This window comes from Canis lupus, chromosome 31 (assembly GCF_011100685.1).
Source record: "Canis lupus familiaris isolate Mischka breed German Shepherd chromosome 31, alternate assembly UU_Cfam_GSD_1.0, whole genome shotgun sequence".
Lineage (NCBI taxonomy): Eukaryota > Metazoa > Chordata > Mammalia > Carnivora > Canidae > Canis > Canis lupus.
In genome coordinates, this window is record NC_049252.1 from 37,056,787 (window position 1) to 37,083,816 (window position 27,030).

Sequence of the window (27,030 nt, forward strand, 5' to 3'; positions counted from 1 at the left end):
GAGCCGGCAGTAGAAGACCGAAGGGGGGCTGTGGGATTCCCAAAGTACCAGAGGGAAGTGAGCACAAAAGAACTTCATTTCAACAAAAGTGTGTTAAGAAGAACGAAGAGGGGTGCCTGGCTGGCTCAGCCGGCAGAACGTGTGACGTGTAAGATGAACTTCCATCTTGGGGCTGTAAGCTCAAGCCCCACTTTGGGTGTAGAGATTACTTGAAAACAAAAACTTAGTAAAGGAGAAGGAAACAAGGAGGTTTACTTGGTGTATTAAAGCCAAACAACTAATAGTAGATGGCATGAATAACCCCAAAGATATCAGTAACTACAATTAATGTAAAAGGGTTTAAATATCCTAGGTGATGAGAATTCCAGACTTAGGAGAAAGGTGAAATCTAGTTAAATGCTATATGTAAGTGATACATGTAGAACACAGGGAAGTGGGAAACTAAGGGATGGGACACTGTATCAGTCTTATCCAAAAGAAAGCAGGTTTAGAAACGTTAAACTGGACACAACTAGATTCAATTTACAAATCTCTAGGGGAATACGTCATATTACTCAAAGGTATGGCCAATAACTATAAACTAATGTAACAGTAAAACTTTCCAAAATAGAGGGTGATGGTTCTGTGTGTAAAGGGGAGGACTCTCATGTGACTCTTGGCTAGCTGCAAACTAAGTAGACCAAAAAGGAGAAAAGATATGGAAGGGGAGTTCTTAACCTGACTGTTGACATTTGGGGCCAGACCATTCTTTATTAGGGAGCCACCCTGTGCTCTGTAGGTTATTTAACAACATCCCTGGTCTCTACTCACTAGATACCAGTAGCTACCCATCTCCCTAATTGTGATAGCCAGAAATGGTTCTGGACGTTGCCAGATGTCCCTGGGGAGCCAAATGACCTCCAGTTGAGAGCCACTGATACAAAGGATCTAAATAATGCGGCCAATAGGGGGGATGCCTGGGTGGCTCAGTGGTTGAGCAATCTGCCTTTGGCTTAGGTCGTGATCCCAGAGTCCTGGGATCAAGTCCCGCATCAGGCTCCCTGCAAGGGGCCTGCTTCTCCCTCTGCCCATGTATGTCTCTGCTTCTCTTTGTCTCTCATGAATAAATAAATCTTAAAAAAAAATAATGTAGCCAATAGATATGTACAGGAATTTGTACCCAACAAACATTAAAATATGGATTCTCTTCATTTACATGGAACATGGAACAAAACTGACCACATATAGGCCACAGAGAAAAACCCCAAGTTTCAAAAAGTAAGTCCTGTGGGCCAGATTCTCAGACCATAATGTACCCTAGTTATGAACTTAAGAGTGAAAGGATAGCCAAGAATAACTCCCTGAAAATGTTAGGACCCCCTTCATTATATCTCTTGGATTAAAGAGGAGATCAAAAACTATTTTCAGACAGTATAAGTGAATGGGCTACATACCACAAGCATGGGATCAGGCAAGAACAGTTCTCAGGAAAAAGAAAATGTATAACCGAAATGTATTAGAAAACAAGAGAAGTAAATGCAAGAAGTAAATGCATTCAACTTTCTTTTTTTTTTTTTTTTTTAAATATTTTTTATTTATTTATTTATGATAGTCACACAGAGAGAGAGAGAGAGAGAGAGAGAGAGGCAGAGGGAGAAGCAGGCTCCATGCACCGGGAGCCTGACGTGGGATTCGATCCCGGGTCTCCAGGATCGCGCCCTGGGCCAAAGGCAGGCGCCAAACCGCTGCACCACCCAGGGATCCCTGCATTCAACTTTCAACTCAAGAAGCCAGGAAAATAAAATAAATCAAAGAAAATAGACACAAATCTATTTTTGCTTTTTGCAAATCTGATTAAGAAGAAATGAGACCGCAATATTTACAGAGGTGATCTAACTGCACATCTGAAGTTATAATAATATAACTAATATACCACATACAATTTGTTGGCAACACTTCTGAAGAGTTGTGGATGGTTTATGAGGAAGACGTAAGTGACCAGAATTGACCTTGGAGGTGGAAAACTTCCTCCTACAGACCAGCTTTAGATGAAATTGAGAAGTTAAAGATTTATCTGTTTAAAAAGACACTAGAGGGGCACGTGGGTCGCTTAGTCAGTGAAGCATCTGCCTTCAGCTCAGGTCATGATCCCAGGATCCTGTGATTGAGCCCTGCCTTGGGCTCCCTGCTCAGCAAGGAGCCTGCTTCTCCCTCTCCCTTTGCCTGGCACTCCCCCTGCTTGCTTTTTCTCTGTCATGTAAATAAAAAGACACTAGGAGCCATTGTGTGAGTTCGATTAAACTTTGTATAAATTGTAGCAACCATCAACTTGATAAAAATATATTTGTCATTATGTTACACGGTCAAGGTTTTCAGGGTGAAGAAAAGACACACAAGTATGAAGTCAAAGTAGTTAGGTAAATACCCTGTAATCCCAAATTTGAATTGTGTATTAGTGTTAATGTGTTTTGGGAAAAAAATTTTTTTTGAAAAATTTTTAATGAGAAAACATTTCCTGTGTCCTCTGAAAAGCCTAGAAACAGTGACCAAGCAGTAGCAGTGAGCGCCCATGGCATCTAGATTGTGGTCTCTACATATCATTTCCCACTGAAAGGAATCAGGGCCCTATGAATGGATGGGAAAGTCAGAGTTTGGTGTAGAAAATGAACAAAATGAGCCTGGAGTAGCTTGTTTTACCTGAAAGCAAGAAAGCTATCGAGAAACAGGGTGTATTAAAGGCTCTAGGATGGGCAGCCCGGGTGGCTCGGCGGTTTGGCGCCGCCTTCGGCCCAGGGCCTGATCCTGGAGACCCGGGGGTCGAGTCCATGTCGGGCTCCCTGCATGGAGCCTGTTTCTCCCTCTGCCTGTGTCTCTACCCCCCCTCTCTGTTTCTCATGAATAAATAAATAAAATCTTTTTTAAAAAAATAAAGGCTCTAGGAGGTAACTAAAGGGGCTTGCATTGGCCAAAGATGGGATAATTTGGAACATCAAAAAATATATACATTTTTTTTTCAAAGTTAAGTTGCTCTCAACTTTTTTTTTTTTAATTTTTATTTATTTATGATAGTCACAGAGAGAGAGAGAGTGAGAGGCAGAGACACAGGCAGAGGGAGAAACAGGCTCCATGCACCGGGAGCCCTATGTGGGATTCGATCCCGGGTCTCCAGGATCGCGCCCTGGGCCAAAGGCAGGCGCCAAACCGCTGCACCACCCAGGGATCCCAAAAAATATATACATTTATATAAAACTGTACTTACTTTTTTTTTTTTAAATTTTTATTTATTTATGATAGTCACAGAGAGAGAGAGAGAGAGAGGCAGAGACATAGGCAGAGGGAGAAGCAGGCTCCATGCACCGGGAGCCCGACGTGGGATTCGATCCTGGGTCTCCAGGATCGCGCCCTGGGCCAAAGGCAGGCGCTAAAACGCTGCGCTACCCAGGGATCCCTGTACTTACTTTTTAAATGTTCAAGCCCATGAGATCATAATGTACTAAAAACAGCCTCACTGGTCACTATTGGAGGATGCTGGGGAACCAGCACATTATTCTGAGAGTTGATAGCTCAAGGTAAAGAAGCAAGCCTGGGGATGCCTGGGTGGCTCAACGGTTTCGCGCCTGCCTTTGGCCCAGGGCGCGATCCTAGAGTCCCGGGATCGAGTTCCGTGTCGGGCTCCTGGCATGGAGCCTGCTTCTCCCTCTGCCTGTGTCTCTGCCTCTCTCTCTCTCTCTCTCTCTCTCTCTCTATGTCTATCATAAATAAATAAAAATAAATCTTAAAAAAAAAAAACATAAAGAAGCAAGCCTTAAGGAACCCCATCACTGGGGCTGCAGTGGGGAGGATGGACTTTGGGGTTGGGGTGCGGTAGGGGTTGGGAAGAGTGGCCATGGGAGAAACATCTGGAAGCATTGCTGGGAGGTCAGGAAATGGAGACTTGGGGGGGAGGGGTCCTTCACCCCCTCCTCAGTGATTGTTTCAGTAAACTTGTTGAATCAAAGCTAGATGACTTTTCTCCAAAGTGAAATTCTGGAAAATAATCTTCACAGTTGCAATTAGAGTCTTTGTCACCCAGCATTTTAACCCTTATATGCTCACGAGTAGTGTCAAGAATCCTTCACTTGCTACCATATACTTTTTGCTACATCGGATATTTTTTGTATGTGTTGATGAGGCATGAGGAAGAAGTTCTTTCCTTTTCAGTAATTCGTCTTAACGGTATTTTGGAGATGTCTGACTTCCAAACCATGACTGTGGGAGGTGCCACTTCTACACCTAAGCACCAGGCTGTCACTCTCTTTTGACTCTCGTTAATGTTTGCAGAGCAGTTACGCATGTGGGCAGCATCAAGCATTACATCCTGGCTGGGATTGAAAGGCATTCCTGTGTGCCCATGGATCTGCGCCTTCCTCCACGCTCAGTCTTTCCCATTTTGAATGACACCATAATTCATAGATTGGATTCATGAACTTAACATTGTAGGCATCAAAGTTGCACAGGTTACCAGATACTGTACTGATTTGCCTGCGAGTTCTACAGTTCTGTTAGAACCAGGGTTATCGTATTCTCAGAGATAATGTGTCAAAGACACAGCAGGGCTTCAGAGCCAGACTGACCTCACAAGGGGATTTCACATCTGAGGACCCTGTTATAAATGATCTACCAGAGTGTTCTGATTAACCACTAGTGTGAACCCGATCACTCCAGAAAGCAACCATTTCATTATGCTTGTGGCTGTGTGGATCAGGAATTTGAGAAAGGGCTACAGTGGAAACGGCCTGTCTCTGCCCCACAGTGTTTGGGTCCTGAGCTGGGAAGACTCAGGCTGGCTGAGGGCTGAAGTACTTCGGGAGGACTTTTCTCAAATCATTTCCACTGCCTTCTTGTTCCGAGTGAGTCACTAAGGTCAACCCAGATTTAAGAGCTGGGGACAAAGACCCTGCATCTCAATGTGAAGAGTCAGTGCATTAGGGGATACATAAATAAATAAATAAATAAATAAATAAATAAATAAATATATATATATATATATATTTTAAGATTTTATTTATTCACGAGAGACACAACACAGAGAGAGAGAGAGGCAGAGGGAGAAGCAGGCTCCCTATGGGGAGCCTGATGCAGGACTCGATCCTGGGACCCTAGGCTCATGCCCTGAGCTGAAGGCAGATGCTTAACCACTGAGCCACCCAGGCACCCAGGGGTATGTTTTAAAAGTGTCTCACAGAGGTCTTGACATATGGAGTAGACATTTAGCTGATATTTCTTCTCTCATTTTCCCTTTTCTACCCTTTGTACAAAATGAAGAGTGAGCCTCTTAGGACAAATTTCCCATGCATCCATGCATTGGCATGGACTATATAAATAGGACTATGACACAGAGCTTTGAGACAGTGTCCTTCCAAATCGGTAGCGATTTTATCTTTTGAGTGCTTCTGCCTTAACCATAACCAGCTTGGTCATCAAGAGTCAAGGTGCCGGGATCCCTGGGTGGCTCAGCGGTTTGGCGCCTGCCTTTGGCCCAGGGTGCGATCCTGGAGACCCGGGATCGAATCCCACATCGGGCTCCTGGTGCATGGAGCCTGCTTCTCCCTCTGCCTGTCTCTCTGCCCCTCTCTCTCTCTCTCTCTCTCTCTCTCTGTGTGACTATCATAAGTAAATTAAAAAAAAAAAAAAAAAAAGAGTCAAGGTGCCCGTGGCTGAACAAGAGAGCACATGGTTGATAAGTAGCGTCCTTGGAGAGTAGTGCCAAAACCAGTTTTGCCAGCATTTTACAGGAATTGACTGAGTTCTGAGATTTTTGTAAAAGCATCAAAATTGCAAAGTTTTGTGCATTTTTGTTACTACTTCAAGCCTTGGCAAATCTCAGGTCTTATTTCTTCTGTTCCATTGGCCTGTTTATTTGGTCTTGTGCCATTACCCACGTTTGGTTGTTACTCTGGCTCTGTAGGAGGTTTTGGAAGTTGGTGTTTCTTAAACCTTTCAAGAGTGATTTGGCTATTCATGGACCTTTATTCTCCCATATGCATTTTTAGAATAGGCCTCTTGAGTTTCTCAAAAACAACAGGAATCTTGATTGGGACTGCATGTGCCAAGAACAACTGGTCTCTCCATGAACTACCAGAAGGAGAGGCAGGCCAAGCAAAGTTGGCAGGTACGAGGTTAGTGCGCACAAACTGGGGGCGTTTCTTATCCAGCAGTCCACCAGAAAGCATATAATAACAATGGTATACTTTTGACAGTAGTGAGAAAAGCCACAAGATATTTAGGAATAAATCTAGCCAAGAATACAGAAGACCTCCACAGAGACCACCCAACTTCATAAGGGACGTGGGAGGGGGCCCCGTGTTCTTAGATGGGGTCACCTGGTCCTAGAGAGATGTCTCCTCTCCCTAGATTAATCCATAAATACCTTTTTGACATTGTTAAAAAAATTGTGTCTTGACAGCAGGAACCTTGTTTTTGTTTCTGCTCCATCCCCAGCATTTAGAACCAGAGAAGACTGTCCCTAAATATGCCGACTGAATGAATGCACAGCAAATGTATGCCCTCCCTTTCCACTGCACAGGTTGCTGGGAGCCCTTTCCAGGCGGCTCTTGGATGTGACCATCCTGTTAATGATTGATGACAGGTGACTATAGTTGATTTCACCATTCCTCTGTGGATGACATGTAGGTTCTGTTTCCACTTTTTCTTAAATTTTTTTTTTTTTAATTTTTATTTATTTATGATAGTCACAGAGAGAGAGAGAGAGGCAGAGACACAGGCAGAGGGAGAAGCAGGCTCCATGCACCGGGAGCCCGATGTGGGACTCGATCCTGGGTCTCCAGGATCGCGCCCTGGGCCAAAGGCAGGCGCCAAACCGCTGCGCCACCCAGGGATCCCTGTTTCCACTTTTTCTTAAGGTGGCTAAAAAACATTGTTAGCATCTAGCTTTTCTTCTGTGAGTTTTTAGGCCTTTGAGGCTTTTGAGCATCAAAAAGAGGTTATTTAACAAAAATTTTTTTAAGGATTTTATTTATTTGACAGAAAGAGCAAGCAGGGAGAGCAACAGGCAAAGGGAGAGGGAGAAACAGGCTTCCCGTTGAGCAGGGAGCTGATGCAGGGCTCAGTCCCATGACCCTGGGGTCATGACCTGAGCCAAAACTAAGAGTAGGATGCTGAACCCACTGAGCCACCCAGGTTCCCTATTGCATACTTTAAATGAAGAGTCAAGGCTAAAATGTGAGATTAATTTGCCAAATTTTCTTAAATACTACAAATACCTTAAATAAAGTCAAATACATGTTTTATTCTGAAGCTTAACATAAAAATATTAAAATCTGGGATCCCTGGGTGGCGCAGCGGTTTGGCGCCTGCCTTTGGCCCAGGGCGCGATCCTGGAGACCCGGGATCGAATCCCACGTCAGGCTCCCGGTGCATGGAGCCTGCTTCTCCCTCTGCCTATGTCTCTGCCTCTCTCTCTCTCTCTCTCTCTCTCTCTGACTATCATAAATAAAAATTAAAAAAAATTAAAATCTAAATCTTCACAGGGCTGAACAACCCCCTTGTCCAAAGCCATCATTGAATCTTCTCAGACCCGCAGGAGCTCCCTTGTGGGAGCCCCACCTCAGCTAGGGGGCTGTGGCTGGGGTGACAAGAGAAGACAGGCCCACCTTCCACCCCACATGCAGTGTCTTCCCTGATTCGTCCACCTGGTCAGAGCACAAAACACTTCACCACTTGGTGGAATTCAAACAATCTGTTTATATCTCTCCTTTTCTGAAAAACTAAACTTACTCTTCCCATCCACCTGGACAGGAACGCATGGAAAACAGTAAAATGCCTGCCTATCGGATTTGGACCATGTTTCGTATTTTTGTCCACCTTTAAGGTCACAACACTAACATTATATTCTTAGGTTGATTTTTTTTAAATTTTTATTTATTTATTTATGATAGTCACAGAGAGAGAGAGAGAGGCAGAGACACAGGCAGAGGGAGAAGCAGGCTCCATGCAGGGAGCCCGACGTGGGACTCGATCCCAGGTCTCCAGGATCATGCCCCGGGCCAAAGGCAGGCGCCAAACCGCTGCGCCACCCAGGGATCCCTCTTAGGTTGATTTTGAGAAGACTGTGACCTGGTTTTTGGCTAAATGTGTTTATGGTCAGATTGCTCTCCAGACCAGTTACACAGTTCCTGAGTCCCAGGACTCCTTCAGGATTCCAGGTGTCACTTCATCTTTGCTAGGGAAGTGTGGGACTCTTATTTAAATGTAATAATTGCTAGATGAAAAAGGATTATTATTTAAAAATTTGTATTTCTTTAATTACTAGTGAGTTTTAATATTTCTGTACATGGAGATTGGAAAATTGTGTTTTCTTCATCTGTACTAGTCCGGCTAGAACTCTTGAAAGGGCACCAAAGTAGCAACTTCAGTAAATGATGTGTCCCCTTTTCAGAGTGCCTGGGTGGCTCAATCATGAAGTGTCTGCCTTCAGCTCAGGTCATGATCCCGGGGTCCTGGGATCGAGCCCTGTGTTGGGCTCCCTGCTCAGCGGGGACCCTGCTTCTCCCTCCCCTCCCTGCTCATGCTCTCTCTAACTATCTCTGTCACTATCTTTGTCTCTCTCTCTCTCTGTCACATAAATAAATAATAAAATCTTTTAAAAAAATGGTGTGTCTTTTTTTTATTGGATGAAACTTTTAAAAGAGATAGATAAAAACTACATCAAACCCTTTGAAACCATGATATTGTAAGTACATCGGACTGGCAATTCTTTGAGTTGCATCTTAGAGCTCTGTGTAATGTTAAGTGAAGACAGTGTTGTGTAAGTTTGAACATAAGAGGAATTTATTTTTCTGTGTAATGGTGAGAAGAGATAAGAACTGATTGATTTTCTAAATCTCATGTTAGCCTTGGTTTTTACATACTGCTTAACAAAGCAGGTATTTTTATTTTATTATTTTATTTTATTTTTTCATGAGAGACACACAGAGAGAGGCAGAACCACAGGCAGAGGGAGAAGCAGGCTCCCTGCGGGGAGCCCGACATGGGACTCGATCCCAGGTCTCCAGGATCAGGCCCCGGGCTGAAGGCAGGGAGCTAAACCGCTGAGCCACCCGGGCTGCCCACAAAGCAGGTTTTGCTACAGATGAGCTTGCTGACTGCCCATCCTTGGGTCGGATGCCTGTCGTTTAGTTCCCAGTGAATGGTGGCTTTCCCTTGGGCGCCCAGATCGTGGCTTGGGCCTGGCTCGGCTGGCAGCCTCCTCCTGAGCCCAAGAAGTGGTGCGGGGAGCCGCGTGCCTGGCTGCTTGCGGCTACGGGCCAGCGTTAGTACCTAGCGCTGGTGGAGCGCTGTGCTGGGCAGTGGGATGTGGAGGGGGGCTCCGCAAGTTAGGGGCAACACAGTGGCAGGTGGCCCCTGCAGGGGACCGTGCTGCCTGTGGGCTCAGGGCGCCTTTGGGCCTCTTGGGTCAACGGCGCCACCTGCTGGCTCCTTCCTCCGGTTCTGTGGTGTCCTGTCTGCGCGAATGTTCGGCCCCTTCCTGCTCTGCCCCTGTTTTTACTCAACAGAGGGAGTTTCCCACCCCCCACCCCCTTTAAAGAATTCCCTGCATGATATCCTATTGTAGAGGGAGCACATGTTTTCAAAGCTTTGGGCACAGATGTCAAATTTTCCATTTACAATGGGTGTACTGATAATGTCAGACCTTGAAGTTGTAACCAGTTTTGATAGAGAGGACTGCAAATCCCTGGTTTTGAGATAAAATTCTGACTTTCCTCCAATATTTACAATGGACATTTTGAGACATAAAGGTTAAGAGTAGAAGGGAGATCCCCTACCTCCTGGATTCAGCAGTTGTTGGTCTGCCCACGGTTTGTTTGGCTGTGTGTGCCTGTTGAGCATGTAAAGTAAGTTCTGGGTGTTGTGACCACATCCCTACACACTGCGGCCCTCGCTCCTCAAAACAAAGGTGCTTCTCACCGGTGAGCGGCCCTCCCGCGAGGTTGGCAGCCCCTGCATCGCCTCTTACAGCTCTTGTAGTGGGCACATCCGGTGGTTCCTGCTTCTCTCTCTCTCTCTCTTTTTAAAGATTATTTATTTATTTATTCATGAGACACAGAGAGAGAGGCAGAGCCACAGGCAGAGGGAGAAGCAGGCTCCCTGCGGGGAGCCCGAGGCGGGACTCGATCCCGGGACTCCAGGATCACAGCCTGGGCTGAAGGCAGGCACTCAACCAGTCAGCCACCGGGCGTCCCTCTCATTGTGGTTTGATGTGTATTTCCCTGATGTCAAGTGATGTTAAGCATTTTTTCATGGGTCTGTTGGCCATGCGTACGTGTTCTTTGGAGAAATGTCTATTCATGTCTTCTGTCCCTCTCTTGACTGGATTATTTGTTTTTTGGGTGTTGGGTTTGATAAAGTTCTTTATAGATTTTTGCGTACTAGCCTTTTATCTGCTAAGACATTTGCAAATATCTTCTCCCATTCTGTAGGTTGTCTTGGCTTTGTCAACTGTGTCCTTAGCTGTGCAAAGGCTTATTATCTTGATGAAGTCCCAGTAGTTCGTTTTGGCTTTGTTTCCCTTGCCTTGGAAGCCATGTCTAGCAAGAAGTTGCTGTAGCTGAGGTCACAGAGGTTGTGGCCTGTGTTCTAGGATTTTCATGGTTTCCTGTCTCACATTTAGGTCTTTAACCCATTTTGAGTTTATTTTGTGTAAGAAAAAGTTTCTTACACAAAATAAGTTTCCAGTTTCATTCTGCATGTGGCTGTCCAGTTTTTCTAACACCGTTTGTTGAAGACACTGTCTTTTTTCCAGTGGATATTCTTTCTTGCTTTGTCGAAGATGAGTTGACCATAGAGTTGAGGGTCCATTTCTAGGTTCTCTATTCTGTTCCATTAATCTCTGTGTCTATTTATGTGCCAGGACCATACTGTCTTGATGATCACAGCTTTGTAATACAGCTTCAAGTCAGACATTGTGATGCCATCAGGTTTGTTTTTGTTTTTGTTTTTAAGATTTTATTTATTTACTCATGAGAGAGACGGAGTGGGGCAGAGACTCAGGCAGAGGGAGAAACAGGCTCCATGTAGGGAGCCTGACACGGGACTCGATCCCGGGTCTCCGGGATCATGCCCCAGGCTGAAGGCAGTGCTAAACTGCTGAGCCACCCAGGCTGCCCTGGTTTTGTTTTTCAACATTCCTTTGGCTCTTTGGGGTCTTTTTGGTTCCATACAAATCTTAGGATTATTTGTTGCAGCTCTGTGAAAAATGTTAGTGGTATTTTGATAGAGATTGCATCAAATGTATAGATCGCTCTGGGTAGCATAGACATTCTAACAATATTTATCCTTCCAATGCATAAGCATGGAATGTTTTCCCATCTCTTTGTGTCCTCTTCAATTTCTTTCATAAGTGTTTTATAAGTTTCATAGTACAGATCTTTCCTTTACCTCTTTAGTTAGGTTTATTCCTAGGTATCTTAGTGTTTTTGGTGCAGTTGTAAATGAGGTCAATTCCTTAATTTCTCTTTCTTCTGTCTCACTGTTAGTGTATAGAAATGCAACTGGTTTCTGTGCATTGATTTTGTGTCCTGTCACTTTGTTGAATTCCTGTATGAGTTCTAGCAATTTTTAGGTGGAGTCTTTTGATTACTCAACATAGAATATCATGTCATCTGCAAAGAGTGAGAGTTTGACTTTTTTTTTTTTTTTTTTTGAGAGTTTGACTTCTTGGCCCATTTAGATGTCTTTTATTTCTTTTTGTTGTCTGATTGCTGAGCTTAGGACTTCTAGTACTATTTTGAACATCAGTGGTGAAAGTGAACATCCCTGTTGTGTTCCTGACCTTGGAAAAATTCTGTTTTTCCCCATTGAGAATGATATTTGCTGTGGGCTTTTCATAGATGGTTTTTATGATTTCAAGATGGTTCCCTCTTTCCCTATGCTGTGAAGAATTTTAATGAAGAAAGGACACTGTGCTTTGTCAAATATTTTTTCTTCATCTATTGACAGGATCGAATGGTTCTTGCCCTTTATTAGTGCAGTGTATCACATTGATTTGTGGCTGTTGAACCACCCTTGCAGCCCAGGAATAAATCCCACTTGGTTGTGGTGAATAATACTTTTAATGTACTGTTGGATCCTATTGGTGAGAATTTTGGTATCCATATTCATCAGGGATATTGGTCTGTAATTTTTTGTTTCTGGGGTGGGTGTCTTTGTCTAGTTTTGGGATCAAGGTAATGCTGGCCTCATAGAAAGAGTTTGGAAGTTTTCCTTCCATTTCTATTTTTTGAGACATCTTCAGAAGAATAGGTATTAATTCTTTAAAATGTTTGGTAGAGTTCCCCTGAAAAGTTATCTGACTCTAGACTCCTGTTTGTTGGGAGATTTTTGATGACTGCTTCAATTTCCTGGCTGGTTATGGGTCTATTCAGGTTTTATATTTCTTCCTGTTTCGGTTTTGGTAGTTTATACATCTCTAGGTAGTTTATACGTCTCTAGGAGTGCAACCATTTCTTCCAAATTGTCTAAATTGTTTGCATATGGTTGTTTATACTATGTTCTTATCATTGTATTTCTTCAGTGTTGGTTGTGATCTCTCCTTTTTCATTCATAATTTTACTTATTTGAGTCCTTTCTCTTTTCTTTTTGATAAGTCTATCTAAGGGTTTATCAATCTAATTAATTCTTTCAGAGAACCTGAAAAGAATTGATGCTCAACCACTGAGGCTCCCAGGTACCCCTAAATTTTGTTATTGCTTGGTTTATATAATTGGCTGCTCCCAAGTTAGAGGCAAAATATATACACTGTTAGGTCTTCTTGTTGGTAGATCCTTTTATTATGATATGGTGTCCTTCTTCGTCTCTTATTACAATCTTTGGTTTAGGGCAGGCCAGGTGTCTCAGTGCTTTAGCGCTGTCTTCAGCCCAGGGCGTGATCCTGGAGACCTGGGATCGAGTCCCGCATCGGGCTCCCCGCATGGAGCCTGCTTCTCCCTCTGCCTGTGTCTCTACCTCTCTCTTTCTCTCTCTCTCTCTCTCTCTGTGTCTCCCATGAATAAATAAATAAAATCTTAAAAAATAATAAAGTCTAGTTTGTCTGATATATGGATGGCTACCCCAGCTTTCTTTTGATGTCCATTAGTATGGTTCTCCACCCCCTCACGGTCAATCTAGAGGTGTCTTTGGGTCTAAACACACCTTGTAGACAGCATATCAGTGGGCCTTTTTTTTTTTTTTTTTTAATCCAATCTGATACCCTGTGTCTTTTGATTGGAGCATTTAGCCCATTTACATTCAGAGTAATTATTGAAAGATACAAAGTATTACTTGTAAAGTTACTGTTTCTGTGCATTGTCTCTGTTCCTTTCTGGTCATTGTTACTTTTGGGCTCTTTCTTTGCCCAAAGGATCCCCTTTAATATTTCTTGCAGACCTGGTTTAGTGATCACAAATTCTTTTAGTTTCATTTGTCCCGGAAGCTCTTTAAAAAAAAAAATTGGGATCCCTGGGTGGCGCAGCGGTTTAGCGCCTGCCTTTGGCCCAGGGCGCGATCCTGGAGACCTGGGATCGAATCCCACGTCGGGCTCCCAGTGCATGGAGCCTGCTTCTCCCTCTGCCTGTGTCTCTGCCTCTCTCTCTCTCTCTCTCTCTCTCTGTGACTATCATAAATAATAAATAAAATAAAAAAAATAATTAAAAAAAATTTTTTTTAGATTTTATTTATTTATTCATGAGACACACACACAGAGAGAGGTAAAGACACAGGCAGAGGGAGAAGCAGGCTTCCTGTGGGGTGCCCAATGTGGGACTCGATCTGGTGACTCCCGGATCATGCCCCGAGCCAAAGGCAGACACTCAACCACTGAGCCATCCTGGTGTTCTTGTCCTGGAAGCTCTTTATTTCTCTTTCTGTTATGAAGGACAGCCTTGTTGGAAAAACTATTGTTTGCTGCGTATTTTTCTCATTTAGCCCCTGAATATATCATACCAGTCCTTTCTAGCCTGCCAGGTCTCTGCGGACAGCTCTGCTGCCAGCCTTATGTTTCAATGCTTGTAGGTTAAGGACCTCTTGTCCTGAGCTGCTTTTGTGATTTTCTCTTTGTATCTGAGATTTGCAAGCTTCACTATTAAATGTTGAGGTGTTGACCTATTTTTATTGATTTTAAGGGAGGGGAGGTCCTCTGTGCCTCCTGGAATTGAATGCCTGTTTCCTTCCTCAGATTAGGGAAGTTTTCAGCTATAATTTGTTCAAATAATCCTTCTGCCCCACTTTGCTTCCTCTGGGACCCCAGTTATTCCATATTGTTTCACTTTATACTATCTCTCTCTTTCTCCGATTCCTTATTCTTCATCATTTTGTCTTCTATATCACTGATTTTTTTTCTTCTGCTTCATTTATCCTATCAGTTAGAGCCTCCATTTTTTATTGTATCTCAATAATAGCCTTTTTGATTTTGACCATTAGATTTTAGTTCTTTTATTTCTCCAGTAAGGGATTCTCTAGTGTCTTCTATGCTTTTTTTCAAGCCCAGTTAGTATCTTCATAATCATAATGTTTTGAATTCTAGTTCTGACCTCTTAGTTATATCCATATTGACTAAATCCCTGGCAGTGAGTACTGCCTCTTGTTCTCGCTTTTAGGGTGAGTTCTTTCATCTTGTCATTTGTCCAGAAAAGAATAGATGAAAGAGAGAAAATACAAAATAGCAACTATGATACCAGAAAAATACACACTAAACAAATCAGAAGAGAACAGAAACCCAGAAAACCCCAAAAATCCAAAAACAAAAACACAAAAAAACAAGAATAAAATCAAACAAGAAGTTGAACAGAACAATAAACTAGATCCTGGGTGTATTTTAGTTTGTTGTTAGAAGCAACTAGATCCCAAAATAGGAAAGAAAGAGAAACTTACATATATACAAAAATAAAATTGAATACAAGGAAAGGAAGCAAAAAGTGGAAAAAAAAGACATGTAAATGTAGAAAAGAAAAAAGACTTAAAAATTGATAAAATAAGAAAATAGCTAAAAAGAAATAAAATCTAAAACTGAAAGACTAAAGAATCATAAGAAAAAACCCACAAATGCTATATACTGTTCCCCTGAGAGCTGGAGTTTTGCAATTCTGCATAATTAATTAACTTGGTATCAGCCTGAAGTCCCTGCTGGTCTTCTGGGGGAGGGCCCTGTTGCCCTGATTCTCAGGTGTCTGTGCCCCTGGGGATTGCACCCCGGTTGCTGGGGGAGCCTGCTGGGGGAGCCGGGCTCAGTGAGGGTGGCTCAGGAACCAGGTGGGGATGAAAGAGGTGGCACCCCGATCTCCATCCCCCCACTCTTCGTGAGTCCCCACAGAATCACTCTTTACTCCCTGTGTTTACCTGGGGAGCATTTCTATCTCAGGCAGGAACATTCCCCCCCCCCCCCACCCTTGGAGTCTCTGAACTTTGCAGACCCCTGCTGTGTGCTCCTGCTCTCTCCTCCCAGGGCAGGGAGGGGGGTCCCGCCACGGTCTGTCCCTGTTGGGCCCCTGCCGGGAGAGGGTCACCCCTCAGGGCCTCAGTTCTGCTTTATGGCCACACCTAGCCGGATCCCCGCTCTGATGCCTAGGAACTCTGCCACCGTTGGGTGCTTTCGTTTTTTGTTTTTGTTTTTTTTCAATATGAGATTTTACTTTATCATGATTTAAACTGAGCAAAAATGAAGAGACAATAAATACTTTCCAACTATTATAATTCTGACAGAGAACAGTGTTTCTGTAGATTGGTGGTCCAATCAACGTAGCCAACATTTACTGGATACCTTCTACATGCCAAATGCTCAACTAAACATTTTGCAAATGCTAGCATTTAGTACTTATAACAACACTTTAGGTAGGTATTATATTTTTTTCAGAGTGTAAAGATTATTTATTGGGGCGGGGGGAGGCATAGACAGAGACAGAAAGGGAAAAAGAATCTCCACCAGACTCCACTGAGTGAGGAGCCTATTGCAAAATTCGATCTCATGGCCCTGAAACCATGACTTTTTTTTTTTTTAAGATTTTATTTATTTTTTCATGAGAGACACAGAGAGAGAGAGAGAGAGAGGCAGAGACACAGGCAGAGGGAGGAGCAGGCTCCATGCAGGGAGCTCGACGTGGGACTCGATCCTGGGTCCCCAGGATCACACCGTGGGGCTGAAGGCAGATGTTCAACCGCTGAGCCACCCGGGCTGCCCGGCAAATTGAATTTAAAAAAAAAAAAAAAAAAAGTTGGGCAGCCCAGGTGGGGTTATATACATATATATACATATAACACCCAGTGTTCATTCCATCAAGTACCCTCCTCAGTGCCCGTCACTCTTGTTCTTTTTGTGACCCCGGGGGCCCTGAGATGACACTGACCCACCTGGGATCCCATCCCTATGATCACCTTTCAGGAAGACTACAAAAGTTCTGATTTTTGTGTTCACTGCTTCTAACACTTTCCAGTAGCGGCTTTCAGAGGCTCCCTACCCCTGCGGTTTAGCTTCCCATATATGGCCTCCGATTCAGGTCTCTAAACCTCCTACCTTGCAAAAAGCAGTTGCTTTTCTATTGGTAAAACTGCAGCAATTCTTTTCTCAGATCTCCGGTTGATTTTGCAGGTGTTCAGAATGATTTGGTAACTATTGAGCTGAATTCCAGGGACCAAAGTTAGGGTCCTCTACTCCTTCTTCATCTTAAGTCTTCTTGAATTAGTGTTTTTGTATTTTGGGGGGTAAATACTCAGAGGTGCATTTGCTGGATTAGTAGGACAGCTCTATTTTTAACTTTCTGAGGACCCTCCATACTGTTTTCCAGAGTGGCCGCACCAGTCTGCCCCCACCAACAGTGCAAGGGGGTTCCCCTTTCTCTGCGTCCTCGCCAACACCTCTTCTTTCTTGTGTTGTTGAGTTTAGCCATTCTGATAGGTGTGAGGTGGCTTCTCATTGTGGTATTGATTTGTATTTTCCTGACAATAAGTGATGTTGAGCATCTCTTCGTGTGTCTGTTGGCCATCTGGATGTCTTCTTTGGGGAAATGTCTGTTCATGTCTTCCCATTTTTTTTTTAATTTTTATTTATTTATGATAGTCACACAGAGAGAGAGAGAGAGAGAGGCAGAGACATAGGCAGAGGGAGAAGCAGGCTCCATGCACTGGGAGCCCGATGTGGGATTCGATCCCGGGTCTCCAGGATCGTGCCCTGGGCCAAAGGCAGGCGCCAAACCGCTGCGCCACCTAGGGATCCCTGTCTTCCCATTTTTAATTTGGTTATTTGTTTTTGGGTGTTGAGTTTTATAAGTTCTTCAACTATTTTAGACATTAAACCTTTTTAAGATATGTCATTTGCAAATATCTTCTCCCATTCTGTAGGTTGCCTTTTGGTTTTGTTTCTTTTTTTTTTTTTTTGGTTTTTTTTTTTTTTTTTGGTTTTGTTTCTTTTGCTGTGAAGAAGCTTTTTATTTTGATGAAATCCCAGTAGTTTACTTTTGCTTTTGTTTCCCTTATCTCAGGAGATATATCTAGAAACATGTTATGGCAGATGTCAGAGAAATTACTCCCTGTGCTCTCTTCTAGGTTTTTTTATGGTTTCAGGTCTGACATTTAGGTCTTTAACCCATGTTGAATTTATTTTTGTGTATGGTGTAGGATAGTGGTCCAATTTCTTTCATTTTTTTTCAAGATTTTATTTATTTACGAGAGACAGGGGGAGACAGAGAGAGAGAGAGAGAGAGGCAGAGACACAGGCAGAGAGAGGAGAGGCAGGCTCCATGCAGGGAGCCTGATGCGGGACTTGATCCCGGGACTCCAGAATTATGGCCTGACCCAAAGGCAGACGCTCAACCACTGAACCACACAGGCGTCCCTCATTCTTCTGTGGTTTTCCCAACACTGTTTGTTGAAGAGAATATCTTTTTTCCCTGGGATAATTATTTCCTGCTTGGCTGAAGATTAATTGACCATAAAGTTGTGGGTTCATTTTTGGGTTTTCTGTTCTGTTGATCTATGTATCTATTTCTGTGCTAGTACCATACTGTCTTGATGATTACAACTTAATAATACAGCTTAAAGTGTGGGATTGTGATGCCACCAACTTTGGTTTTCTTTTTCAACATCCCTTTGGTTTTGGGGGATCAAAAGATGTGGTGCCATGCAAATTTTAGGCTTGTTTGTTCTAGTTCTTTGAAAAGTTCTGTTGGTATTTGATAGGGATTGCATTAACTGTGTAGATTGCTTTGGGTACTCTGGACATTTTAACGATGCTTGCTCTTCCAATCCATGAGGATGGAATGTTTTTCCGTATCTTTGTGTCATCTTCAATTTCCTTGATCAGTGTTTTATAGTTTTCAGAGTATAGGTCTTTCACCTCTTTGGGTAGGTTTATTCCTAGGTATCTTATTGGACTCAACAGATTCTTGTTTTACTCCCAATTACTATCATACTTCATTGCTCACGTTGTCCCACTTTTGGCCAGTGAGAGCTTCTGCAAGCTGGTTTGTCCACAGTCCCCATGATTTTTTGAGCACAGGTTCCAGGCTCATCTTGTCCTTTCCCTGTTCCAGCCCTAGGATCAAATCAGCCACTTCTCTAAGGAGCCCTGATTCTTTGTACTGGGGATTGATATTTATCAGCCAAGATCTGGATACTAAGTGCTAGTTGCTACTGGGTGTCACTGCTTCTCAAGCCTCTCAGTGGACAGGGCTGGGCCAGTGTGTGCATGTACTGCACCTGTCATGTGTATGTAGGTGAGCTGTGCATCTATGGCTCTGTTTGTGTGTGTTTTTTATTTTTTTTTATTTTAAAGATTTGATTTTATTTATTCATGAGAGACAGAGAGAGAGAGAGAGAGGCCCAGGCAGAGGGAGAAGCAGGCTCCATGCAGGGAGCCTGATGCGGGACTCGATCCCGGGTCTCTAGGATCACGCCCTGGGCTGTAGGCAGCGCTAACCCGCTGAGCCACCTGGGCTGCCCCTGCCTATTCTTTAAGTGGAAGTTTTATAAAATATTTTCTTTTCCACTTTGAATGGTCTCAGACCTTCAGATGGCTGATGGAGGGAGAGCTCCGCTCCCGCCGTGCAGCTCTGAGCACGCGAGCCCCTGGCAACCCAGGCCATCTCCTGGGGGGCCCCATCACTTTCTGGGCACGTCCCCTGGTCTGGGTTGCCTTCTGGGTAAGGTGGCGCTCGCACCTCCCGCTGCATCTGTACGGGGTTAAATAGCACAAATGTGGAAGCAGCCCCCGACACAGGTGCGCTTACCTGACGTCTCTGCGGCCGAGAAGGTAAAGGTGTGTAATCAAGTTACTTTCCAGTCTGCCCGTCGGTTCATAGATGTTCCGTTTGCCAGGGTGGCTTTCCCATGGAGTATCGGATGACTCTGGATGACTCGGGTACTGGGGACTTAGCTCCTCCCACAAAGCCTCTGCTGCTCTTCCAGTGACTGTTAAACCAGCCTGGTGAGCCTGTGGCTGCCCTGCCCTCTGTAGGCCTAGGATGACTCAGCCAGAGCCTGGCCTTGGGACGGGACCCTTCCTGCCAGCAGCCACAAAAGTGACAGTAATAGAGACCAGAAGAGGTTGAAAGCACAGCCAGTTGATGTGGGCACCGGGGCAGGCGGAGCTGGCGTGAGCCGCCATCCAGACCATGCTGTGGATGGTGAGCTCTGTGCGTCGTGATCAGAGACGGTGCTGGTTGTTGGGGACACAGCAGGACAAGGTCCTTGACCCTTAAGGACCATGTAGAGGAAGGAAACCACGAGGCACCACAGGACTGAGCAGAGGCTGGACGTGAGGCCCCAGGAGAGATGTGCAGGGCTGGTGTGGGCGAGCCACTGGGCAGACGCTGGGGATGATGATGGGGATGAGGAGTAGTCACGTGCGGGCCGCGCCCAGAAAAGGCCCGAGTGTTCCAGCAGAACTGCCAGGCAGCGGGAGCACCAGGCAGGGGGAGGAAGTAGTGTGGTGCCCTCTGACTGTTGGCACAGCTCCCAGTAGGAGAGCGCTGGCCAGGGCGCTGCTGCCCACGACTTGACCTCCTGGGGTTTTCACCAGGTTTGCATTTCTGAAAAGTGGACAGTGGAGGGGAGGAGGGTGAGGCCAGAGGTTCCCGTGAGCCGCTGCTGTGGTCAAGGTCGTGGGGAATGCTGGTTGGAGTCACTGCCCTGGGGTGGAGGGGAAGGCAAGATGCTAGGAGGAGGGGCAGCTTTTGGTGAAGACAGAGACCATTAGGAGGTGACAGAGTTGGGGGTGCCAGGGGCAGAGGGGGCACCTTCAGTCATGACTCCACATGGTTCACTTCCCAGCCTCGGGCTTGCCACGTCCTGCCCTCTCTCCTGCCTGCTCCCGTCAGGTCCTCCTCTGCCCGGCCCACGGACACACCCCTGCAGGTCCCCATGGCCGTGGGCAGCTGCACGGGTGTGACTGACACCCCCTCCTCCATCCACCTCCTCCGCTGGCATCAGTGGCACCACTTGGTTCTGTTCTTGCCCTGCTGGCTGCTCCCCATTCTGTGCTGGGGGCCCTGATTTCCCAACCTCCTGACCCTTACATGGCCTGCGCCCTCTCCCCGGGTGGCCTCTCCCGGGCTGGACGCTCTGCCCACTGTCTCAGTGTCCTGGGGCTGCTGGCACAAAGTCCCACAAGCTGGATGGACAAAAACAACAGATACATCTTTTCTGGTCTCGGCCAGAACCTACAGTCAACCCAGAATGTGAAGGTTTAGGGGAAGGTCCTTCCTGCCTCTCTCAGCTCCCGGTAGCTCTAGGAGTCCTTGGCTTGGGGCTGGCTTCTGTCTTCACGTGGCGGTCCCCTCTGTGTGTCTCAGATCTTCCTCTCCTCACTCTTAGAGGACACCAGTCATTGGATTTAGGGCCTCCCCTAAATGCAGGATAGTCTCACTTTAAGATCCTTCATATAATTCCATGTGTAAAGACCCTTTTTCTAGAGAAGGTCCCATTTGCAAGGACTAGGGGCTGGGCTTCGGCTCTCTCCTGGGGAACTGTTCAGCCCCGGCTCGTACCAGCCGTACCCTGGTGGTCACCAGGTTTGCATTTCTGGTACCGTCTCATTGGTTCAGAATTTGTATGAGAAGCATCTCAAACCTAAAATGTCCCAACTCTTGCTTTCTCCTCCCAGGCCGCAGAACCTGCTCCTCTCCATCTGCTCCATTTTGGGACATGCGGCTCTGCTCTGCCCGTGGCTCAGGTGGGAACCCCGCACGGGCCCCTGCCTGCGCAGCACTGCACACTTGTCCTCTGTGTGTCCCTGTCACGTCCCCCTTCTGCTCAGACTCTCCCACGGGTCCCTGTCCCCCCATGAGAGTCTGTGGGACCTGGTCCTGTGCCCCCTGCTCCCTTACCCTCCCCTTCTTCAGCACCCTGCCAGGTCACGCTAGCCCCCCTGCCCCCGGGGGTCTCCTGCAGGCACCGTCCCGACCTTCCCCCCACCCCCCCGCCCCGAATTCTCTGTCCCTGCCTGCTTGTCCACATCTCATCCCTTCCTGACAGCCGCGTGTAAGGGGGCCGGGGTGTGCCTCCCCCTCCCCCACGACCTGTGTGTGCCAGTCTGGGCTGGAGCTTGTGCTCCATGGGCACACAGGATGGTACCTAAGACAGGGGCATCTGCTGAAGGAAGGAGGGTGACCCCGTTTGTCCCCACATCCTGCTGGCTCCCCGGGCAGGTGGGCAGCCCTTGGCTCCCGTGACAGCCTGGCCAGCTGTGCCTCTGGCCAGTTACTTGGGCTCCCCAGGGTCAAGCAGCCCCGGGACCCTGCCCCGGGGTGAGTGTGAGCGCCGAGGGGGTCAAGATGCCGAAGCATTTAGGAGCTGGACTGGCTTTTCCGGCCACCGCTGCCCCTGGTCGTGGGCTTGGCACCTTGTTCCGTACAGCTGTGCCTCGGGACCTGCTTCTCCCTCCTTCCCTGGCCGCTAGTCTCGGGCTGGGTTTCTCCCCCTGAGCATGGTCTCCCGCAGCACCCCTTCCCCCGTGACCCCTTCCCCCCGTGACTGTCAGCTAGCGAACAGGTGAATAGCTGCCCTTGACTTTATGACCTTCTCAGCACAGCCCGGACTGTCACACCGGGACCTGACTGGTTCCCTGTGCCACATTGCGGGTGCTCCGATGGGGGGTGCTTGGGGGGGTGCTCTGCGTAGCCCCCACTCAAATTAGTCTTAATTTGAAGCTTTGCCTTGTCGTCAAGGACACGAGGCATTATTTCCATCTCCTCCTACATACGGGTGTTAGGAGAGTGCCCTGTGTGGTTCCCATGTGTCCACCGGGTGTCCCCGACCTCCCAGTGCCCGGGGGCTCTGGGCCAGGGCTCCTGCCCAGAAGGGGTGCCTCGTCACACAGCAGGGGGCGCCGCTCGCCCACCCTGAGTCAGTGCAGGAGCTACGTGGCCTTCCCCAGGAGAGCAGAGCCTCGCCTACTCATGTTGCACCCCGGGTCGGAGCAGTGCCCTGCGTGTGTAGACAGTTACTAGATATTTGTTGGGTGAGTGGGTGAATAAATCTGGATGGCTACAAAACGTGAAGACAAGTCAGGGCCCAGTGCAAGTGTAAATTGGTCACGCTGAGGGGGTTGGCTTATGACGCATCAGGGTGGTTTTTTCCTCTCCGTGCGAAAATATGCATTTTTACGAAGCGTATGCATGCTATGGAATAAGGGGGACCAGAGATGCTCTGCAGTGATTAACGGACACTTTTCTGCTTTTGTTTCCCCAGACACCATTTGCTTTTGACTCAAGATGATTTGATGTTTTGTTATAAAACTCATTAACCATGATGGCTACACAGACATTAAGCATAGACAGCTATCAAGATGGGCAACAAGTGAGCGCCTGAGCTTTGTTCTGCATTCTAAATACAGTCGATGGATCGGGTACTAAACACGACCAGTGCTTTATATATTTATAATTCAGTTTCCGTGAAGTTGCGAGGTCAATTTTAAGCATATGATGCATTTATTATATGTTGATCTCAGAAAGGGTAGCTGTAGAGTTATTCAAATCATTTCTTCAAGGGATACCAAGTTGCCAGTAATTCTGACTCCCCTAAGTCATAGTCTTTGGGAAATTTACCTTTTTGATGTCTGTGTGAGTGAGGGTTGTTACTTTTTAAAGAAAAACTGGGTATTGATGAAAGCCAGATGACTGGTTGCTGACCTGAGCAGGAACCATGGGGTTCCCCCTCCCCAGGTGTGAGCGGCGGAGGGGCCTGTCCCAACGCTCTGGGCGGCCTAGTTGCTGTGCTGTCCCTCACGTTGTGTGGCTGTGCCCGGACAGCTTCCTCTGATAGAGTGTGGGTGGCCTCTTGCCTGCCCTTCCACTGTCCGTGGACTTGATTCTCCTTGCAGCTGCAGTGAAGGTCTGGGTGTTTCATGTTCTGTGCCTTGAAGGAATTGGGGAGGAGGGGAAGCGGGGAGCTCAGCCCAGGCCTGGGAACTCTCGGGGGACACCTGAGGTCTTGGGATGCTCAGTGTGTTCAGAATGCGGGCCACTCCTCCTCTGACTCTGAGCCCTGGAGCTCCTTCCATTGAAGACCTTCCAGGCTTTGCTTCCTGCTTCCTGTAGTCAGGAGGCGGTCAGAGAGTGCGCAGAGGCTCTCTTTTCGCCCTACATGAAGGTATTAGTGAGCTGGATCACTAAAAGGCCAGGTGGACTTACCCAAATGAGGTCACCGCCCAGCATCAGTGAGGTTCCAGGTGGCGCCTGGGACCTCAGGCTGCCTCCCTCTTCTGTTGTGTCTTTCCGCAGTGGCCAGTTTTGTGCATTCCTGGTTTGGTTCTGTTACACAGAATTTGTTTTTGTTGGCTTGTTGTTGTTGTTGGGTTTTAAAAAATGTTTAAGTGTCTTAGCTTCTCATAGGAATTGAGGGGTGGGGGTCCTTTTCAGCCTGCTCTCTGTCCCTGGAGGTCCTCTGAGAGTTCCAAGTGATTTTTTTTTTTTTCAAAAATGCAAAGCTAGTGTTGTCCTCCTCCCCCCGGCTGAGCCCTGCCTTGTGGACCCTGCATTGCCCTGGTCCACCCCTCAGCACCCCGCTTCTGGGGATCCCTGTCCTGTGGCCTTGGCGCTGGCTCTTCCCTCAAGCAGCAGTTTGGTCAGGGCCCTCCAGTCCTGCTGTCTGTGCTTCCATTGCTTCCTGTTGAAGACTGCCCTGCCTGCCCTGGTCACCACCGTAGCCTCCTCCCTCCCACCTGCCACCTGCCTCTAGTCCTCCCTCCCTTCACTGATCCTTATTCTCCTGTGTTGCACAGATCCCCTGCTGGCAGCTCTGTGTCCTGGGCAGGGCCAGGCACAAGGACGGAAAGAGCCTCACTTTTAATAGCTAAGCGCTTTCCCTTGATGTGGAAAAGTCCTTGTCCACGGTGCTTTGAACATTTACTGTTCTGCAGTATAGATGTGCCCCATTCACTTGGCCACTCCTCTGAAGTTGGACTTTAGGATTCTCTTTTTTCACAATCATTTAAACACACACACACACACACACACACACACACACACCCTGGAATTTTTTTTTTTTTTTTTTTTTGGAATAAATCTTTTAAGGCTCTTTCAGATTTCCCTCCTGAAAGGTTGTGTTTGATTGGGCTTTTGTTAGCTGCTTCAGTGTTTTGTGTTTATGAGAGAGAGAGAAAGAGAGAGAGAGGGAGAGAGAGAGATCTCCCAGGCCCACGGCACCGTCTACGGGCAGTGGGACGCAGGTATTCATGCACAGCTGGACCATCCGAGAGGCAAGGGCGGTGCTAGGGCCTACACTGCAGGGCTCCCCCCTTGGCTTGCACCCACCCCCGGCTGTCAGGGCGGGGTTCATGCCAGGTTGCAGGCTCTCAGGGTACATGCGGATAAGCCCCTTCCCTTGAGTGCCTGCACCCGGCTTCTTCCTCGAGGGACGGGGTTGTGGCAGCCGGGGGTGGGTAGGTGGGTCCTGGTCCTGAGGAGTTCAGGGGGCTGGTGATCTGCTCATGGGTAATTATAAGGTTCCTGCAGCAATTTGAGATTTCTTTCTGTAAACCGAATTCCTTATGTTTAAGGATTTAGATACCTTTCACCTAAGTTAGGAATCAAGTAGCTAGTTTAAAGCAACTTAACTGATAATATCTTTTAATACTGTTTCTTTAAACACAGCTGTCTTTGCCTTCTGAATATGACTTTTTTCCTCAAAATTTGTATAGCTTATGTATTCCTGAAATTAAAGAGTAGATGGGGAGAATTTCAGCCCTGTCCTGAATAGAATGTAGGGTCTGAGTGGTTTCTGTCACAAGAGTTTGAGCTATTTGTGTGTATTTCTCTTACTGCAGTGTTAGTGTGAGGATCTAGAGAGAGATTATTTGTGTGCCACTTGCCTTCAGCACTGTGTCGTAGTATATTTTTGAAAATCATAAGCATTTCTCGGATACTGGTCCTCTCGGTTTTCAAGATAATTTGGAAATTTGACCTTTGTTGTAGCCATTTTCAAAGCCTATTAAATTCAAAGGAGTTTTGTTGGTAGCATTTTTATGTACTATTGCCAGTCATCCCGCTGTGTAGCAATTTACCATTTCTGTTGCATTTGTTTCTGTTTGAGAATAGAGTACGTAGTAGCAGTTTATGTTGTGTTTAGTAACCAAATTCTCCTCCTCCCTTCACAGATGCAAGTAGTAACAGAGTTAAAAACGGAGCAAGATCCCAACTGCTCTGAACCTGATGTGGAAGGAGTGAGCCCTCCACCCGTGGGGTCCCAGACGCCAATGGATGCAGACAAGCAGGCCATTTATAGGTAGCAATGAGATGTGATGCATGTGGGTTTTTAGCAGGAATAACAGGAGTAGAGAACCTTGTTAAATGGAATATACTAGAACTATTAGGTAGGCAGGGTAGGGAAGTAGGTGATAACCACTGGAGTGAGAAGTTTGTCAAGTTAAGATGTTACTCCTAATACCTTAAAAGCTTTGGAATAGAAATCTATGTTTTAGTCAATCTTGTAAAAAGAAACCTTTAGGCCAGGGTAGTTTTACTGGAGAATCCCGTAAAGGAAGAGAGAATGCTTCCCAATACATCACTCTGGTACTAAAGCCAGATAAAGACAATACAAAAAAGAAAAATACACACCGGTGTGCCTCATGAACTTAAGCATAAAAATCACTAATCAAATATTAAATCCAGCAGCACATAGAAAGAATAACATACACTGACCAAGTGGAATCTATCCCACGAACTCAAAACTGATTCACTAGTCAAACAGTCAACCAGTGAGGCCCACAACATGATCATACCAAATGACACAGGAAAGCATTTGACAAAAGTCAGCAGCTAATTATGATTAAAAACTGTCAGCAGAGTGGCAATAGAGGAAAACTTCCCTGACCTGATGAAAGGCAACCTCAAAAGGTCTATAGTTCTCATCATAGTTAATGGCCAAAGACTGTTTTCCTCCGAGCTTGGGCATAAGCAGAGATGTCCACCCTGACTCAACCCATTCACACCGCCGTAATGAAAGTCCTAGCCAGTGCAGTAAGGCACTTTTCTTACTTATAGAAAAGGGATACCAGATTAGAAAGGAAGAAATAAAACTGGCTCTGTGTACAAACAACATAATTGTCTATGTAGAAAATCCCAAGGATTACCGAAAAACTCCCAGAACTACTTAAGTAAGTTTAATAAGGTCACAGATTACAAGAGCTACCAATCCCATTTCTTTCTTTCTTTTTTTTTTTAAGATTTTATTTATTTATTCATGAGAGAGACACACACAGAGAGCGAGGCAGAGACACAGGCAGAGGGAGAAGCAGGCTCCATGCAGGGAGCCCGACATGGGACTCAATCCCGGGTCTCCAGGATCACACCCCGGGCTGCAGGTGGCACTAAACTGCTGTGCCACTGGGGCTGCCCACCAATCCCATTTCTATATGAGTGATATACAATTAGAAGCTGAAATTTAAAAAGACAATACTATTTACAAAAGCTCCAAAAAATTTAGGTATAAATCTAACAAAACACAGAAACTTTATGCTGAAAAACTAGAATGCCAATGCAACAATCAAAGAAAACCTATATTAATGGTGAGACACACCATATTCATGGTTTG

At 46.1% G+C, this 27,030-nt stretch overlaps 1 protein-coding gene across 8 annotated transcripts in view; it reads left to right on the forward strand.

Annotated features, from left to right (window-relative positions):
• The window catches only part of LOC119867078 (PBX/knotted 1 homeobox 1), a 62,857-nt gene that overhangs the window by 8,751 nt on the left and 27,076 nt on the right, over nt 1–27,030 (forward strand). For 4 of the 8 annotated variants that reach the window (XR_005382442.1, XM_038581580.1, XM_038581584.1 and 1 more), the window contains exons 2-4: nt 21,104–21,172; nt 22,690–22,797; nt 25,595–25,722. Coding sequence is in view for 7 of the 8 variants with exons in the window: in XM_038581580.1 (XP_038437508.1) it covers nt 22,747–22,797; nt 25,595–25,722 (179 nt within the window). In the remaining variant the exon portion in view is untranslated. Of the gene's footprint in view, nt 1–19,449; nt 19,626–21,103; nt 21,173–22,689; nt 22,847–25,594; nt 25,723–27,030 lie in introns of those variants that run through there. The other 4 variants (XM_038581581.1, XM_038581586.1, XM_038581583.1 and 1 more) reach the window with 4 other exon arrangements.